The following is a 19,262-nucleotide window of genomic DNA, read 5'->3' as shown; positions in this document are numbered from 1 at the left end:
AAATGCATTAACACATCCAAGCTAGGAGATCAAACTAGAGTAAGGGTGAATGACAGGGTGAAGGCATAAATACTATTTTCAATCTAAGTAAAATTGTATAATTAACCCAAAATTTCACACTTCTTTTTCTTGTTTCTAGATTTTGAACCCTCCTCCTTCCCCAGCTACCGATCGCTCCTTATACAATGCAGAGATGTTTTATTCCTCAAACATTCCTTCAAACACAAGATCTTACAGGTACAGTTCAGATAACAAGGTTTGCTGAATCTTCTATTTATCTGACTTTAGTTCTGGGTCTTGTTCAGACTTCATTTAAAAATCTTTTCCTCTCTTAATGAATGACCATTCACATTATGTACATTATATTGCTATGTAACAGTCCCTGAGCATCCCTGTTGGTGTTTTCTGCTCATTCTGTTAAGCTTGTCTTAAAACTCTTTCATGAGTAAATCTATTTGTTAGTGACTGGCCTAAGTGGTCAGAGTGGTCTCCTCTGGTAGGTTAGGGGCTGGAAGAACGTGCTGCTGGCTGAGGGTAGTTGTGCCATTCAAAATTGACACAGTTCAGGTATTTCTTGTTGGATTTCTCTGAGAGTCTGAATTAAGGCTCACATAGTGAGCATCTTGACTGAACACACAGAGCTGTTCAGTCTCCTCATTTTTTCCTTCTTTTCTCCCCAGATTGCAGCTAATGCATGTTCTTTGTTCTTTTTTGTTTCCGTGCAGGCCGTACCTGATACGAGGGATAGCTCCACCCACAACCCCATGCAGCACAGATGTCTGTGACAGTGACTATACCACGAGTCGATGGAAGGCCAACAAATACTATATAGATTTAAATTCAGACTCAGACCCTTATCCCCCTCCACCCACACCTCGCAGTCAGTACATGTCGGCAGAGGAAAGTTGCCCTCCATCTCCTGCCACGGAACGAAGCTATTTTCACCTCTACCCCCCTCCACCCTCTCCTTGTACAGACTCTTCATGACCTCAACAGAAGGAACTTTTCCTGTAAATATTTTAAAATATGAACAGATTTAAAATATATATTTTATGATTTAAAAATAAATCTGGGTGGGAATTAAACAAAACTAAATGTGAATAAAAATGGGTGGGAGGGGTGGGGCTGTGAAAAATTGTACAGAGGAAGAATATTTATAAAATTGATTTTTTTAACTTAATTTCCATTCTTTTGTGCCATATTTGCCTTTTTGAAGTCATGTAACTGACTCAGTCTCCAAAGGATTTGGGGAGGGAATGTTGAAACTTTCTGCATTTTTAAGTCACCTTTTTACATGCAAAAAGTTTATGTGGTTCTTTTTGTTAATGTGAGACAAGAAAATTAAGTGGCTTGTGGGAGGGGTCATCTAAAGAAAGATGCAGGCTTATTCCTAGAGAAAAAAACCCATTTAGATACAATTGTCAGTACCATCCCTGCCCCCCCACTGGAAGAAAATGTGCAGGATCACAACCCTTAGGTGCTCCTGTTTGCAAGTGAGCTGAATGCTTCCCAGCAGAACTTCAGTACCAAGACCTGAATTTCAAACCTCCTTTTCCATCTGCTTAGTACTGAACTGAAAGAACACTTCTCTTGGCCAAACCTTCCAGGTTAGCCAAACCCACAGGCATCACGTCCTACCTCATGGCAGTGGCACCCTGCTTATGGCAGATTCGGGTAACTGATCCAGGCTAAATAAGATCAGGCCTAAAAAACTTGGTTTAGGCCCAACCAGTTCCCTACCTGACTGGGTGAATGGTAGCAGAAGGAGTTGTAGTGACCTGTGGGTGACAGCAAGGGACAAGTTTGAAGTGGTATTTAAGCAAAGAGAAAGGCCCAACAAACTGCAGATTTGGTCAGACCCACTGTTTTAATAGTAAAGCAACCAAGCTCCTTCATCCTTCCTTGTGAAGCTTTGGTGACTGAGAAGAAGCTGTAACAGTCAGCTGCTTCTTAAAACACAGTGCTAGTTTTCTTTTTCTCAGAAGTCCTGTAATCACTATGCCAGATCTCTGAGGTGTTCACCAGTGTTGACATGGTCAAAGAATTGCTTCATCTCTTAATATTCATCTTCCAAAGTGGAACAAAATGGTCACTTGTATTCAAATGAGGAAAGTTCTTTGGGTTTTAACTGGTGTTTGTAGAAAAATGGTATCCACATAGCTCAAATAAAAAATCAGTTTAGTTATATCTCATAAAAGTTTGCCACATGATCAAGATTTAGAAAAAGATAGAAAAAAGACCAGAAGAGGGAGAAAAGAAAAATACTTCTTTTCTATTAATGTTGATATAAAAATGATTAACTCATACAAACTGCTGTAGCCTCAGACATCAAGATCAACAAAGTGCTTGTTTGCATTCCTACAAAAAAAAAAATTAGGGAATGGGAGAGCTAGAATCAGTCCCTTTCAAATTCAGAAGACAGATTTTTTGCTTTAATTGCTCTTTTTCTGTAGCAAAATGGATTGGGTATTGTATGGCACTTTATAAATTCAGCACTGGTGATGATAATGTGAGTGCCTGCTTGGGACATCTGAGGGCAGTCCTGAATATGCAAACTTGCACCTGTTTCTGCAGCTGCTCAGCAACAGATGTGCTGGGCCTTCAACAGCTTTAATATTGATGGCGACAATGAACATTTTTTCTTGTTTGAACTAAAATTGTACTTGGCTCTGGGTCTTTTTAGCAAGTTATTTGAGAGCACATCAGAGGAACCCTACAACTCCAGGGGAGAGGTCTTTGTTGTGGTGGTGGAAGGGTTGGGACCACAGTGTTCTGATCCACTTTGTGTTGTCAGATTTATTGGTCCAGATCTGTTCTTCCTGTCTGCATAGTTCAAGGATAGGATTTGTGCTGTCACTGGTGTATTACTAAAACTCCTAAAGTAGTTTTTGCTACCTTCATGTCTAAATTTTTACTTGAGAAATTAAGCACAAAGAGGATGATTTTTCATAGAGATGAGTACAGAAATGGAGTTGAAGAATGGATTTTTTACTCCTCTCCTATCAACATTAGCAATTTTGTACTATGCTGCGATGGGCAAGGTCATCAAGTTTGTTACTCTTGGAGTGACTTAGCCAATCTCTGAACTGATGGTTTGGTGGAAGAAAGCAATTCTCATGTGATCATGTTTCAATCAGCTAAATTAGGAATATACATCCACAGGATATTTTACGTGCCACATGAGTTGTATAAAAGAGTATTTGTTCTATATTACAGCAGTTGGTAGTCCAATTTCATATCATACATAATTTTCTGCTTGATAACTATTCACTATTTATAATGAATTCATTTGCTGTTTCATGTCAGTTCTAGCTTAGAGATATACCACATTAATTTTCCTCTATTCCTGTGATGACACTGGATGCAGAATTACTTAATTTTTTTCATTAAACCACTGATCTTTTTTAAGAGCCATAACTATAAGAATCCTAACCACTCCATCTGAAGATTTGGATCCTATTAGAAACATTGGAATTGTGTCCAAGAAAATTAGCATTTTTACTGAGAGGTGTACTATCTTAAGAGTCACATTCTTTTGGAGTTTAGGTTTTAAGGAGGAAGGAAGCATTTGCTGAATTGGGTGATCTAAGTGTACATTTTTATTTCAGTTATTCATAGCCTCTTGCTCTTGATGGTTGCTGAGGAATTGGCTTCTCTGAGGCACTTGAAGTTTGGTGATGGAAATCAAAGCCCCATGCTGCTCCATATTACTGACATTAAAAGTCTTTTCCAAAAAAAGATTTGTATACAAATTTAGCATCTTAACAATTAAATACAAATATTATTTTTGATTGCTGTAGACTATATACTTTAAAAGGATTACTGTGCTCCAGGTGTTAGAAAAGACCAGGAAGAAAATCAGCAACAGGAACTACTTCTTTCAAGAATATCCCCACTGTATTCTTAGTGGTTTCCATCCTGTGAACTTTCAGGCTAAAACATAGAAAATTGGTCCTATTTTCTTCTAGATAAGGATGAGGGAAGGACTTGCAGGGAATTAGAGAGTGCATATGACAAATTCTGGCAGTTCAGGGATGAATAGGAAATATGTGGGGGAAAGTTGCCTTTTGGTGAGGCTTAAGCATGGTTTTAATAACTCAGAAGTTTTCTGTGAGAAAGCTGACTGAAACATATTAAAAGTTCTACCCTAATCACCTGCAGAGGGGTAGATGTGATTCAGCTACTTGTGTGAGCTTGTGAGTACTTGAATCCCTATTTCCAACCACTACTTTCCAAGCCCATTGTGACTGCATATTAGCACTTGAAACAACTCAGGGTGTGACAAGGAATGGTGTCTGGAGAGCAGCCAGCAATGGGCAGATGATCTGGCTGATTCTGTGTTAGATGTGAAGGACAGATGGCCCAGCAGAGAGCAGCTTACCTGTCCTGCAGTGCTGCCATGAAAGCAGCCACTTGGGTTTTCCCTCCTGTAGAATTTTCCCATCTGCAGGGCAGGTGTAGCAGCAGTGTGAGGCTGTAAGGTAAATGGACAAGTAATCATCTTTGACAGTCAAGGATTCCTTCATTTCAAGGAACAGTTCATGCAAATTATAGCTTGACTTGAGCTAGACTGGTCTATAGCCACTGCACCTTTAAATTTTAATAAGTAGGGATAGTGAATTTGCTCTGGATGAGTCTGAGGAAACTTCATGAGCACTATCCCAGCTGCCTTACTTAGATTTCTTACTCAGATTTCTTCTGTCTGGACAGATCACTAGAGAGCACTTAGGCTAAGATTAAGCTAAATCTGTATGTATGACAAATAACCATTTCGTCAGGATAGTGTTATAGTACAAAATGCTCTGTGTCTAAAAATGAGATTATGCCATTATCAGCATATTCTAAAGAGGAAGGCAGAAACGAGTGGGAAACAAAATTCTTTTGGAATAATGGAATTGATTTTCAGTAATAAGCTTTCATTTCTGTGGTTTGCAAATATACAGGCACTTACCTAAAAGTTCTGATTCTTTTCAAAGTAACAACAAAATGGTCTGTTCCCTTAATACCTGTTTTACAGACTTAGGATGGGCTTCCTGGAAATCTCCAGGCTTGTTTACCCTAGCTCTGTTTTCTACCTGGTATGTAGAACATCATGTGCAAGGTCCAGGGCTCATGATGTTCTCACCATTTTTATGCCAACTGGTGCCTTTGGATTCTGGGGCTTTTGACATTCTGACGCTGTGTGCACAACAGTGGAAAAGGATTTGGGAGCAGAGCACTCAAGTAAGAGCTGGTCACACTGGGCTGCTGTCACTCCTCGGTGGTCTGCAGGGTCAGATCCCTTTGCTGGGGAGGGCTCTTGTGCTGCCCTTCCTCAGAGCCTCTCCAGCATGTTGTGCTACTTCACAAGTGTGCTCAGTTAAACATCACAAAAGTTGTGTGTCCTGTTGGCCTCAAGCATTTTTGGAAGCAGATCTCTTCTGTCGTTTTGTTGGGGTTTATGTTGAGTCAGTCCAAATGAGTAACTGTGCTTACAATTGTACTACAAATTATATCCATTAGTGTCGGGAAATGAAAACAGAAGGCAGGCACGGTCCCAGTAATTAATACCATGCACTCCATGCCTGGCACAGAGCCTGAATTGGAAGCAGCATATTTGCTGTTACAGTGCTGAAGGACATTTTATAAAGGTCCATGCATGGACAGAGCCTTAGAAAAGCCACAGTCAAAGATAACTGTTTACAGCTCAGTCATTTGGTGGTTGTTGTGTGTTGTGACTCAATTATGAATTATAAGTAGAGTCCTCCTTGTAAATTTGCCTTGCCTATAAGAGATTAATGGAAGGCTGAATCCTACACTCTGAGAGGTGTCTGCTGTTTCTGCTGCTGTTCCCTTAGGTACTGCAACACTTTCTGTTCATTGTTGTGTATAAAACTGCCTTTCTACAGAAATTGTAAGTTTAGCTAAACAGCTTAAGGTATTTACTACACATCAAAAGAAATATTTAATAGGCATAGATATTTTCAATCCTACTAGGTCTTCTACCTCTCCTTCCTGAGAACTTACTCTAGATTTTCTAAAGGGTGATTTTCTTTCATTTGTTTATTTTGAGGTTGGCCAGCTATGTTGTGGACTTTTTCACATAGAATCACACTCCCTGTAAGGAAAAAAAAAACAAAACCCAAAAGGAAAATTTTATTTTTAAATCCATGTAAGCCTGCTGATAGGAATGATGGAAACCACTCTGATATGTCTTCTGCATTCCACAACAAAATCCTTCAAAATGCCATGTCCTGACATGCTAATAGTGTTCCCAACCACCTGAGACAAGCTGCAACATCCTTGCTGTTCCCAGCATGAAGCACAGCCCTTGTGCAGCCCACCTCTGGAGGCAGGGCTAGGTCCTCACCAGCCAACACAGAATCCTGGTGGATAGAAGATCACAATGACAATTCCTAAACGGGTTGGTTTATGTTGACAAAATACATGCAGAGAATGTGCTTAGAAGGACTTGTCAGAGGAGAAAAGCAAGTTGGACAGCTCCAGTGACACCTCTGAAAAGCCAGTGCTCCCAGTGATGCACCTTTCTGTAAATAAGAATGAGGCCGCTCTGGTGACAGCATTCCTGAGCTGGCTGCTTGACAAAGGGAGCCACATTCCCGGTTGATTTGTACAGAGATCCTGCAGCCTGTAAATAGTTGTACATGGAATTCATCAGCCTGTGGAGGTAAAACAAAGTGTTGAAAGCCAGGAGGACAGCTGTGTGAAATTTGGGGGGTAACATAAACACAACTCTAACCCAGACCGCTTTCCTACTCACCTACTTGTATCGCAATTGCTGCTATTGTAAATGTACAGGAATATACAAAGAGTACCAAGAATTTTTATATAACCCATACGTAATCTTTTTATATTTATATTAAATTGTGTATTCTGCAAACAGCCTAATAATTACAGCTTTATATGTGTATCAATTTGTAGCATTTTTTACCTCAAAAGACAACCAAACCCAATACTTCAGTGCCTTGTGTATTTTAAACAGATTAACATATAAACTGGGGGGAAAAAATATAGGTTGTACTCTGCTGGTTTTAACTAAGCTTTGTATTATTGTTAGGGTTCTCTTCAGTTAAGACACATACAGCCACAAGTTGTGGAACTAACTGAAAGCTTACAATTTTGGAGGTTTTTTAGAGCATGCATGTTTTGAATTTGTAATATATTGGAGTTTCTCTCAAATGCATTCTTTCAAGTTAACTTTGATTTATATATTCATATCTATTTCAACAAACATCCCAATACCTGTCAAAAATACACAGCATTTTTTAAAAATGCCAGTAACTGATATTTACATGTTTGGGGATTAAATTAATGCTGTTTTCAGCATGTCACAATTTTCATTAGTGCCATAAAACCTTTATTATGTTACAGAAAGTCTTTATCAATTATTTTGCCAAGCATGGCCTTCTAACACAGAAATGACTCGGTAATACTGTTGTGAAAAAATCTTTGAGGCTGTCACCACTTCAGACCATTGTACACTAACAATTTTCTGGTCATGAAACTGCAATGTTTCTTTATGTTAACAAAACCAAAGGCTTGTTTGAAGTAACTGGTATTTTGTATAAATATTTGTACAGATAACAGACTCTGCTTTTGTACTATAGATTATGTGGATTTTGTTTTATAATAAATGCTTTAAAAAGAAATGCTTAGCAGCCGTTTTATGAGCAAAGCTGTTTCATCACCTACAGTAGAGACAACCAGCCAGTATCACAACTGTTTTAGAGACTATTTAAGATAAGGATAGTGCTGTCTGCTTGGTTTTAATTTTAAAATGTGCAACAACAGTGACAGCTGGAAAGCAAATCACCTTTAGAATTAAGAGTTGTTAGCTACAGAACTTACCACAAGTTTGTCAGCATCATGACCTTACAAATATTGTTACACTATATAGGAACAATCTCAAGTATTCTGATTAGGCCAGATCTGATCTGTGTTTCTTTTTTAATTGTAGTATATCTTTTAAACTTTAAACTATAGGATGTCAAAGTAAACTTTTTAAATAATGACTTCTTTTTTGTTTATGGTGAACATACTTGAACAGTAGTTCTATTGAGTCTAGTTTTGTCTTGATTTGTGCAGTCAATATTGGTGGTGTCAGATTTGTGAGATTTAACCTAGAAATCAAAATGATTTTCAGTGGAGATACCCCTTCCCCTGCATGCTGGCTAGATGGGACTTCAGACTGAAGTGTTCCTGAGCAGTCATCAGCAGTCGTGGTGACGTCCAGTTCTGTTTCTTCTGATTTTTCCAGGCTAGAGAAAAAATAGAGCATATACATTCAGAGACCTGCTTGTTTCCTACAAAGTTCTTCCAGGTTTTGTATTATACTGAACCAGAAAATGTTAAAAGATTTTTCCTCTTAGTCACATTATCCTTGCTAATAATGCTTAATATAAATATTAAGCATTATCACCCTGGAGCAGCCATATGATGACAGCCTACACCTAGTGATTTATACTATCACTGATTAGGATGGATTTGTAGCTTAAAGGAAAATGACAAATCTGAACTGCTGGTGCTCTGTTCAGCTGGAACAGACCTTCCATCATCCTATTGTGTCAGAAAAGTTGGACCATATTACCCATAAGTACAGAAAGATTTTTAGGATTTCATATGGCATGAAGCAGAGGAGCCCCACTCTTCTTTTTGGAACTCCTGGCTGTAGCTAGACTTTCTCTCCTGTAAGATGCACAAGGTCCTCTTGGAGTGGGCTCTGTCTGGCACTGGCTGGTTGCAGGGAGGTGTCTGATACACACAACATAAAGATTTGTGCACAGCATACCTACCATTCCAGCTCCTCCAGTGCCCTTAATCCCAGATGTTTCTTGAAACTAGAGGACACAGTATTTTCTTTTTGCTCCAGAAAAGCTTGCTCGCCTGTCTGGATGGATCTTCGTAGCCTTAGACTCCCACAGCTTACAGATTTCTTAAGCTCTGATATATCATTTGTCTGAATGGAATCTGAATACATTCCCAGGGCTGAACCTGTGGTCAGAGGGAAGGGTGCCTAATTCCAAGTCCACCTGATCTTTTACAAAATTGCCCCAGCTGTTACTGTCCTTGGCAGGGCAGAGCAAAGTGTTTGGCTGATTTTGTGCAGCATCACTGAGGACTGACTGAATAACTGTGTCTGGATGTGCTAGGAAGTGGCTAAATTGGTTGAAATGCATTCTGCCACAGCATGGGTGGCTCACAGCTGCACTGAAGAAGAGCCTGATCCTAAACTATTCAGCTCCATGGATCTCATTCCATGCTATCTGCTTCCTTTCTCCTCCTTTCTCCTGGCTTTATTGCTGAGCAGACATCACGTCACATGGAGTATATCCCTTTGGTGGGTGATGTCCCCTCCCAAGATCCTGCCCATCCCCAGCCTACTGGTGAGGGGTTGCTGCTGGAGAGACAGCACTGGTGCCGTGGGAGTGCTGCTCAGGAGCAGCCAAAACACCAGGGTGTCACCAACAATGCAAAGCACAGCACCGAGAGCTGACCTGGGAACGTGAGCCCCATGCCAGGCAGACCCAGTACAGTGAGCCAGCTGTGCCCACGGGCTGCCACAAAGCCCATGTAGAGTTATGGGGAGGAGTTTGTGTGAAGCTAATGCTTTTTAGGACAGATGTGGTTGTTTTTCACCCACCTGTGCTCTGAGGGGTTTAATGCAGGTTGTCCTTTGAGTGAACAGCTAGGGAATGGTGGGGCAGCCTTTGAGGCCACGGGTGGTGCTGTGGAGAGCAGGGTGGAGGGAAGGCAGTGCATGCTGTGTGGTTTCTGCAGGAGCAGCACTGCAGCAGGCTGCCCACGTCCCTGCTGACAGCACAGAGCTGCACACAACCTTCCCCTGAGGAGGGCAGGTGGTTGCTGGAATCTGCTCAGAAAGAGGTAGAAAGGTAGAAAGAGGGTTGGTGTGCACAGGAGCCAATGCTGTTATGGTTTTAGGCATCACAAAAAGGCACTTGTCTATAATTGTCAGACAAAGGCAGCATCTGAGAAATGGAGGCTTGATGAGCCAGGCTAATTGCTGCACTCTGAGTATATTGAAGAAATGAAGCAAGGATCTTAACTGCAAGGGGTACTGCCAGGTCAGCTGGCTAAGATCACAGCTACAGTGAAGATGAGGACAAGCAATTTACTTGGGTCTGCCCAGTTTGGGTTTTGATGGATTCTTCACAGAACACAACATCTGGAAGAGGCATGGCAAGGGCAGGATAAGGTCTTGAATTTCCTCTTGCAATTAGAGACTAGTCTCTTGTCTGTAATTAACATGAATAGTAAATAGGCTTGAAGCTGGAGTGGGTTTTGGAATAGAAAAATATCAACAGTTTACATATATTCTGGACAGCCTGCAAAGACAGGATCTGGGCTTGCCCTAATTGGGGTTAATGCCTTCTTTTACAGTTTCCCAAAGGCAAAGCTATTTTGGCAATAAATCTGATTTAAGGGCTAGCAACAGCTTTGACAATCTATTACTTGGGGAGCGCTGTTTGTTACTGAACTTTGCACAGCCTAGAAGGGTATAAGAAAGACTCATAAGAACAGGGACAATGTTTTCCACTGTATTTAATTTGGCTTACCAGGCTATTGTTACCAGGTTTAATTAGGACTTAGTTCTTAGGGAATATCTCTCCTAGCTATCTGAATTTCTTCTAGGTTGTAAGGATACACATTTAGTGCTTATGCTCATTTTACTGTAGTCATTGTACATAGGCAGTCACTAAAAATGAGAATAGAATTTGGGCATCAGGCTTCAAAGGTTTGTCAGTTCCAATGCTATACATAGCCTGCAGCATTTGGAAGGGTTGATATCCTCTTTCCTGTGGTAGGTGGTTGTACCAAAAGGCCAGGTGCTGGGAACAACAGAGTGGCAAGTGTTCAGTAGCTGGATTCCCTGGATCCAGACTAGACATGCTCAGGCAGGGGGGAGCTCATGAGCTGAGGTGCTCTCCTGGTTTAGGAATGGTACTCTCCAATTCAGTGCCCCCACCAAGACAGCAACAAAAGTGTAACAAAAGTGTAAAAAAGTGGACAAGGAGGAGAATTGTGATTTACATACACAATTCTCACCAGTGATGGTGGAAGGTTTCCCTCTGCCTGCCACGCTTTTCCCTGACTGGAAAAGAAACGCTTTCTTCTCAAAAGTGAGGGAAAAAGGGAAAAAGGTTCCCTTCTCATTCAGTTCCCAATCCTTCTTGTTAATGCCTAATATGCTACAGGAGCCAGCAATAAACTGAAGCCCAGGTGTTTTACATTTCTCAACCTGAATATTAAGCTTAGCCCTCACAGGAAGGTTAATAAGGAATCCTGGCAGGTATGTGAGTATTTCATGGATTTTAGTCCTCATTCTTTCCCCTTTGCTCTGCAGTTTTGGCTGATCTGTCCATGAAACACTGAAGTCTAAAGTTAGAGGCAAGGTAAGCTAAGTGGTCAGAGGGCCTGTTTGTCACATCCAGCTCCTGGGGAACAGTGTTACCTGGGGGATGAATTCTGTGTGTGAACAAACTCAGGAGGAATTAAACAGGGTTCAGGGAAGTTCCAAGTCTGAGAATCTAAAATGTAGAAAGCTGACTGCTGTATCTGTACAGGATGAAGCAGCACACATCAATTGAAAGCTGAATGGGAACCCACTTTGTCTTTATTTGTAAACTTGCTTGGAGGACCAGACCTGAAAAATCAGGAATTGGTGATGACTGAGATTGAGGGATATGTGAATCCCATCCTAAATTTGGCCTCGTGAGATATACTGTATTTTGTCTCATTTTATAAACTGCTATCTTGTTTCCATCTAGAACTGAGGGTAGGTTTTGTGAGACTTGAAGAGTCTAGTTTTTTCCCAGATCCTGCTAGATTTCTAAAGATGCAGCCAACAAGGAAACATTTAGAATCCCATCCTCAGTCTTGTTCCAGAAGTACTTCTCAGAGGTTAGGCCTTGTAAAGACAGTAGCAGGTGTAGGGACAAAATCTTCTCAGTCTTACAACAGAAGATTGGATTTCATTGCCATGAGTGCATTTAAGGTTGGGGAAGAAATACCTGAAGAAGCACAGGATGGTTTTTCAGCTTGCTCACAAAAAACAAAGGGAAAAAAAAAAAAAAGGAAAATGAGAGGGCAGGTGTCAAAGGAACAGCTAATTTTCTTCCAATTTTTCTAAAAGGTTATTTTTTCCTCTGGCTAGAGAAAAATAAATGACAGTCATTTTTAAAGGAATTTTCAGTTCCTTCATATGTTCTGTGTCATTTGAGGTTGCTTAAAACACTTTAAATTACAGTATATTTTGAAGGTGGATTAGTGTTTTGAAATTTATTTATTTTAACGGGAGTGGCATATTCTACCCTCACATTTTTATGTCAACCACTTCTGGTTTTTGGAACCTGTCAAATTTTATGCAGCCTCCCCATTGCCCAATACAGGGGGACAATCACTGCCCTAATCCTCCTGGTCACGTCTGACATTTATGGGGAGATCCATGTTAAAATATACATAAATATTTCAGAGCTTAGTACTAAGCAAAGCCACAAGGTGGCACAGTCCTCTGCTCTGAAGAGTTGCTCACCAAACTTCATTTCCCAAAGTAAACGCAGCTCCAGAGCTCCCTTTTCAAGGGGGAATCACCCAGCCTCTCTCCACCCCTGCATTCGATTGCACTGAGTAAACACTGGTGGTGGGCGTAGCTTTCCTGAGAGGGAGATTTTTGTTGCATCATAAAACCCTACTATGGAAATACTTACATGGCAATATTTTGCTGCTGCTGCTAATTTTTCTCAGCCCTAGAAAATCTGGAACAGTAAACCCCCTTTTTTTGCTGGTGAGAGTAGCATCACTGCTAGGCAACAGTTTGTTTGGTGCCTGATTTCAGCGTTGAAATTGAATGTGAGGCTTATGCAAGTTTTCAGAACAAGATAATCTATTTATCTATTGCCCTCATTTTCTTCTTTGGAGGTATGGAAATTCTGAGATGAGAATCTGGGAAAGGCAAATGCCCAGAGGGAACAAATGATCTTTTTGGGGAGAAAAAAAAAAGAAAATAATGTCCTTATAGCACCTGTTTGCAGAAACACCTGCATTTGTCAAGGGCATAAGGAGGATTTAGCATCACCAGGAAAAGCAGAGCAGGTAAAGGGAATCATCAGCATATCTGTCATTTTTTCTTCTGGTCTACCATGGAGTAAGTGCAGACACTTGGAGCTGCTTCTGTTTGCTGAGTGTTGTTTGACAGTAGGTGGAAATAATTTCTCTCATGCAGACTGTTTTGTTTGTCTTTGTCCTGGTTTAGGGTAAGTACGGGAGACAACAAGAAATAACTTGTCTCTAATAAGAAATATGCCAGTGCCCAACCTGTGCACAGACATCCTGGTCCTTTGGGCTGGAAGAGCCAGTGTTTTGCTGTTTACTTCTGAAAGGAAAGACACCCAGCAGTGATGCATCTCTGCTTGGTGTTAAAAAGTTCTGATAACTGATCCTTTTGGTGTTGTTGAAAATAGTTATTTGTCTATACACATATATACACACATTTTCTTCCCTGTCCCTCACTTCTGTACTGTTCCTTTTTGGAAGTTATGCATATAAAATTTCTATGTGTATTATATCTCTCTAGGTATATATTTATAATTTCTACATATGTTTAGATATGAGTGCTTGGGAATCCTGAGGAATTAACTATCTATCCTCGACTCTGTTGAATTGAAATCAACTCCTGTGTATATCCCAAGTCAAGCCAGATTCCCATGTAGAAAATGTACATTTATTCCCCTGTTCATCACTTCTGTACTGTCCCCTCTTTGTGCTTTGCTCCATGCCACAGGCTTAAATGGCTGTGCTGAGCCTCCTGCCCTTTGTGAAGCCTTTATTCATGGGACACAAGTACTAGGGTCCCAAGGCTGCTGCAGGAGCTGGCACAGCTGGAAAGAGCCAGACTCAGGGCTGGGTGCTTATAAATAATGTGTCCAAGCAAACCCTGCTCCAAACTGTGCTATTTATCAGTTGCAGAAGTCCAGAGTTTAATTCAACAAGAATGAGATCAAACTTCTAGAACTTTGCTTTTCCTGTCCAGAGGGCAGAGATTTAATTTGGGTGGCCTTTCTCTCTGTAGTGGATGAAATACCTGAAGACCTCCTCCTCCTTGCATGGGAAATCAGAAGTTTGAAATGTCTGAACTCACACCCTGTACGTGAGGCATGTGGGAGTACAGCAATTGATGACCTAAATGAGAACATGTAAGTAGCTGGAACTCAGTGTCTACTCCTGGCCCCTGCTGTGAATTCCTTCTTGTGTGGGCTTGCACCACTGAACTTCACCAAATGTCTAAAATTCAGCAGCAGTGTTCAGCATGGGCATGTGATATTCTAAGTCCCTCCCACAGGCTGAGGTGCCTGAGCACCTTCATCTGGGCTGCTGCAAGGGGAAAGACTTCCCCTCCTGCAGGACCATCACTAGCAAGAAGAGGTAGGACTGCCCCAGGAGAATGGATCTTTTTCATGGCAGCTTGAAGTTAAGATGAAAAATTAGTGAAAGGGCATCTCCACTGCATTATTTTTTTTCCAATCACTGTGCATCTTCCCTGCCATGCCAGAGTCTGACAGAGCAATTATATTCTTGATCAAAACATGCCACCTGCTGTTCGTCAGAAGGGAGACATGTATAGTCAATAAAGCCAGTGCATAAACTAACCAAACTGGAAATGTATTTACAATGCAAAACCAGTCAAAAGTCCTGGGTACCACAGGTTAGAGTCTGATCTTGGCCACCATACAAAAATCACCTGGCAACACTGCACTCTTAGAATCACAGAATCATTAAGGCTGGAAATTACCTAAAAGTAATAGACTTTAACCATTAGCATAGAACTACTGTGTTCACTACTAAACCTTATCCCAAATCGCTGCATTCTCATGCCTTCTGACCACTTTCAGGGATGGTGATTCCAGCACTTGCCCGGGCAGCTTGTTCCAATGCCTGACAACTCTTTCAGTGAAGACATTTTTCCCCAACATTCCGTCTAAACCTTCCCTGCTGCAACTTGAAGCAGTTTCCTCTTCTCCTATCACGTGTTACTTGGGAGAAGTCATCAACGCCCACCTTGTGACAACCTCTCTAGACTGATAAGATCCTCCTGATCCTCCTTTTCTCCAGGCTGATCATTCCCATTCCCCTCAGCTGCTCCTCAGAAGACTTGTGTTCCAGACCCTTCTCCAGCTTTGTTGCCCTTCTCTGGACTCACTCCAGCACCTCAATGTTTTTCTTGCAGTGAGGGGCCCAGGACTGAACTGAGGATTCAAGGTGTGACCTCACCAGTGCTGAGTACAGATCCTTTCCCTACTCCTGCAGGCCACACTATTTCTGATGGCCAGGATGCCATTGGCCTTCTCGGCCACCTGGGCACTGCTGGCTCATGTTCAGCTGCTGTCAACCAGCACCCCCAGGTGCTTTTCTACCCGACAGTTTTTCAGCCACTTTCCCCCCAGTTTGTAGCATTACATGGGGTTTTTGTCACCCAAGGGCTGGGCCTGGCACTTCACCTTGAACCTCATGCAATTGGCTTTGTCCCATCAATCCAGCCTGTCCAGATTCCTCTGCAGAGCCTTCCTACCCTCTAGGAGGTCAATGCTCCCACCCAGCCTGTCATCTGTGGACTGACTGAGGGTACTCAGTCCCCTCATCCAGATCATTGATAAAGATATTAAACAGGATTGGCCCCAACACTGAGCCTTGGGGAACACCCCCTCTGAACAGCCCCACCTAGATTTAACTTCAGTCACAACCATCTCTGGGCCCAGCCATCCAGCAAAGCTTCTACTGAGCAAAGAGTGCACACTCCCAAGCCGTGAGCAGCCAGTTTGTTCAGGCAATGCTGAGGAAAATGCTGTCAAAAACTTTATTAAAGTCCAGGCAGACAACGTGCACAGCTCTTCCCTCATCCACTAAGTGGGTCACCTGGTCACAGAGGCAGATCAGGTTGGTCAAGCGGCAAATGGGTTTTACAAACCCATCCTGGCTGGGCCTGATCCCCTGGTTGTCCAGTGCCACATGCTGGCACTCAAGACAATCTGCTCCATGACCTTCCCTGGCACCAAGGCCAGGCTGACAGGTCTGTCCTTCCCCAAATCCTCCCTCTGACCCTTCTCTAGGTGGGCATTACAGTTACTGACTCAGTCACCTGGGAGCCCCCAGTTCACCAGGACAGCTGACAAATGCTTGGAAGTAGCTTGGCAAACTCTTCCAGCAGCTCCCCCAGTGCCCTTGAGTGAATCCAAACAGGGCCTACAGCCCAACACCCTGTGTATGTTTAGATGTGTAGCAGGTCACTGACTTGTTCTCCTGAATTATGAGGGCTTCGCTCTGCTCCCCATCTCTGCCTTCAAGCTCAGAGGGCTGGGTACCTGGAGAACAACTGATCTTGTTATTAAAGACTGAGGCAAAGAAGGCATAAAGTGTTTACCATATCCTTTGTCACTATTGATCTCCAAATCTGCAAATGCTGTGGGCCAGCAAGGCCAGACCTGGACAACCTTTCAGATTACTGCCTTCCATCCAGAGCCAAAGCACGCAGTTGGCACTGCCTAAAAAAGCCCCAGTGCAAGCAAACACCCCTGCTGCCTCCAGCTGAAAGTTCCTAACACAGGGCAAGGAAGGGTCTAGCCAGGACAGCAAAACTGCTGCTGAAGCAGATTACAAGGCAACGCCCAATATCTGCTTCTTAAGAGCAGCGATAACAGAGGAGGCCCATGGGAGGAACCACTGCCTCTGTGAAGGGAAAATTCCCAATGGAGACACCATCACATGCTTTAACTTTTGGTCAGCCCTGAAGTGGTTGGGTGGCTGTGAGAAGGAGGTGAGGTGTCCTGGGACTTTTCAGCTGGTACCTGGGCCTGGATGGCTTTTGGGATGCTGTTGAGATGACATCCTGTAGCACAGAGGCAGAACTGCAACCCTCTTTGATGCTGTGTATGCAGTCCTGCCCCAGCACTGCCTCCTCGATGGTCTGCCTGCTGCTGCAGAGCTGTCCCCACGGTCCTAAAGGAGCCTGCAGGACAGCCACAGGTCCCTGGAAGGGCTGGGAGACACCATAGGCTCTGCAGAGAGGGAGGGAGGGAAGAAGGGGTTAAAGGACAGAGGGAGGGACGCGGCATTAGCAGATGTCCAGGGCTGAAAAGTAGGTCACCTATTTCTGCCTCGGGGGGTGATTGAAAATCGACACTACATCAATGCACAAACAAAGCCAGTAATACAGCAAGGAATGAGCCTTAGAAGCCTGACAGAAATCCTGCAAGTACACGCACAGCTCTTCTAACACACCATACAGAGCTATTAATTGAGACTAATTTAAAAAATATATTTTTAGCCACAAAAACATATATACAATCATAAGAGGAGGGACTAATGAAAAGGAGAAAAATTGAATGAAAAATACCCAATAAAAGCAGAATTTATCTTATTATCCATGTGCAAGGCTTGGACAAATGTTCCAGGTTTTTCTTAGCAGCCTTATGCACATTATTTAGGCCTAGACTCTCAAGGCGAAGTACTAACTCCGACTGATGCCTTTGTGAGTCCTTGTGAGACAGACACTTGCAAATACTTCTGAGCTTATGCTCCTCAGTGTGTCTGTGTCTCTCTTAGCATGAGAAGTTTCCATAGCACGACTGAAGCAGGTCAGGTGGTCCCTGCAAGGCACTCCCTTCCTCAGATGTTGAAATTACATGAACAGTTAATTGCAATCACCTACACTTTTCAGGAACCTAATCCCGTGCTGTGAGGGCAAGGTCAGGACAGATGGGATGAGAAGATGAGATACAGGAAATTAGGTGGGTTTCTCCAGTCAGGTCAGGGTAGAGTAATTCAGTATTTATATTCTCTAATCTGTTTGAAAAAAAGAAAAAAAAAAAAGAAGATAAATTCTGATAGATGTAAAATCAATATAATGATCACTCCTGACACCACATTATCCCCAAAGGATAAAAGCTATTTGACTCACTGTAACACAAAGATCTGTCAGGTACAAAAAAACAATGGACTTTTATTATTTTGTATAATTTGTTCAGAAAACAGAGTATTTCTGAACTTCTATAGATTTTTAAATTAAGCCTTAATGAGAAACTTCTGAAATACTTCAAATGCTGCAGAAAATATATGGGTTGGGGGTTTACCTGTTTGGGGTATCACATTTACCAGGCACTCTTCAGAGCTCTCTGGTGCGGGATGTTCCAAGCACAGTTTAAAAACTCTTATTCATTGACGTCTATTTCTTTCACACCAACAGTGAAATAACTTTTCAGAAAGAAGCTGTCAGATGAAATCCTCAAACACGAGGAATTAAATCAGCTATCTAAAATCCAGACTTGGAGGGGGACTCAAGGAGCGTTACACATTTGCTAGAGTCAAGTCCTTGGTGAGATTAATTGAGTTTGAAGATATTTGTTCTCAAGCAGGGGCTGAAGAACGACTCTTGCATTTTGGCATCTGTCTTGACCCATCCTAAGGTTAGTTCAAGCTCTGTTCAGCCTGGATATGGCATCCTTAGTGTGCCTGTGCCACGCTCCTAATTTAAAAAGGCTTGAAAAGCATTGTCAAGTGAGTCATGAGGTCTCTGCAAGGCATTTCCTATCTTAGAGATGGGAACTACCTGCAGAGGTAATTGCATTCAGACTTTTTAGGAGCCTAATCCCTTTGACAGGCACTCCTCATCTTTGCATACATGTTCCACACCATGAGGGCAGGAGGTCAGGACAGATAGGAAGAGAATGGGGCTGAGATAAAGAAAGCATCTTAATTTTCCTTGAAGTACTGTGAAGGTTATTTTTCCACCTTGTTTTTTCTTTGCTCATTTAGTCATCATAGTTCTCAAAAGATGGGTCAGCTGAACATAGTGGTCCTTCCTGGCATCGAGACAGGGAAACATCTTCCTTTGTTGCTTCCTACCTAGTGGAACAATGGGTTAAACCCAGAATTTGGCTCTGTATTTCAAGGTTGCAGTACTTAAACTATGTATGAGTTTTCATCTTGACCAGTTTGGGGGAATGACAGACCCTTTTTCGTGGTGGAGTTGAAGGGGAAGAAAGAAAAGAGAAAGGAAAAGCCTAAAGCAAAAATAACCTGCAACTGCTGCTTGTGACATGCACCTGATTAGATGACTGTGTTCACAAGTTTGCCTGGGTAATCCGCCCGTTTCTATCATCTCTTTTGGTTGCCTGCTACCATTTCACAGAAACTCAGCAGTTACTAGGCAGCTGTATCATGGCTGGTTGGGAAATGACACCATATATGCACTT

General features: G+C 42.2%; 1 protein-coding gene and 1 long non-coding RNA gene across 4 annotated transcripts in view; both read left to right on the top strand.

The window, feature by feature from the left end:
* LRP5 (LDL receptor related protein 5) overlaps positions 1-7,649 on the top strand; it is a 134,178-nt gene extending 126,529 nt beyond the window's left edge. The window contains exons 22-23 of the mRNA XM_064425073.1: positions 140-237; positions 726-7,649. Of these exons, the coding sequence (XP_064281143.1) occupies positions 140-237; positions 726-987 (360 nt within the window). The 3' untranslated portion in view covers positions 988-7,649. The remainder of the gene's footprint in view (positions 1-139; positions 238-725) is intronic.
* A 3,653-nt stretch (positions 7,650-11,302) lies between these two features.
* Positions 11,303-19,002, top strand: LOC135303350 (uncharacterized). 3 transcript variants are annotated; one of them, XR_010364833.1, is made up of 3 exons: positions 11,303-11,411; positions 14,087-14,210; positions 18,254-19,002. It is a non-coding gene; the product is annotated as an uncharacterized LOC135303350 (long non-coding RNA). The 3 variants fall into 3 exon arrangements; XR_010364834.1 differs by lacking the exon at positions 18,254-19,002 and adding an exon at positions 15,127-15,952; XR_010364832.1 differs by lacking the exon at positions 18,254-19,002 and adding an exon at positions 14,907-15,952.
* The last annotated feature ends 260 nt before the right edge of the window (positions 19,003-19,262 follow it).

Source organism: Passer domesticus, chromosome 6, assembly GCF_036417665.1.
Source record: "Passer domesticus isolate bPasDom1 chromosome 6, bPasDom1.hap1, whole genome shotgun sequence".
In the NCBI taxonomy this organism is placed as follows: domain Eukaryota; kingdom Metazoa; phylum Chordata; class Aves; order Passeriformes; family Passeridae; genus Passer; species Passer domesticus.
The sequence above is the reverse complement of the archived record's forward strand: the minus strand, read 5'-3'. Positions and strand labels throughout refer to the sequence as shown.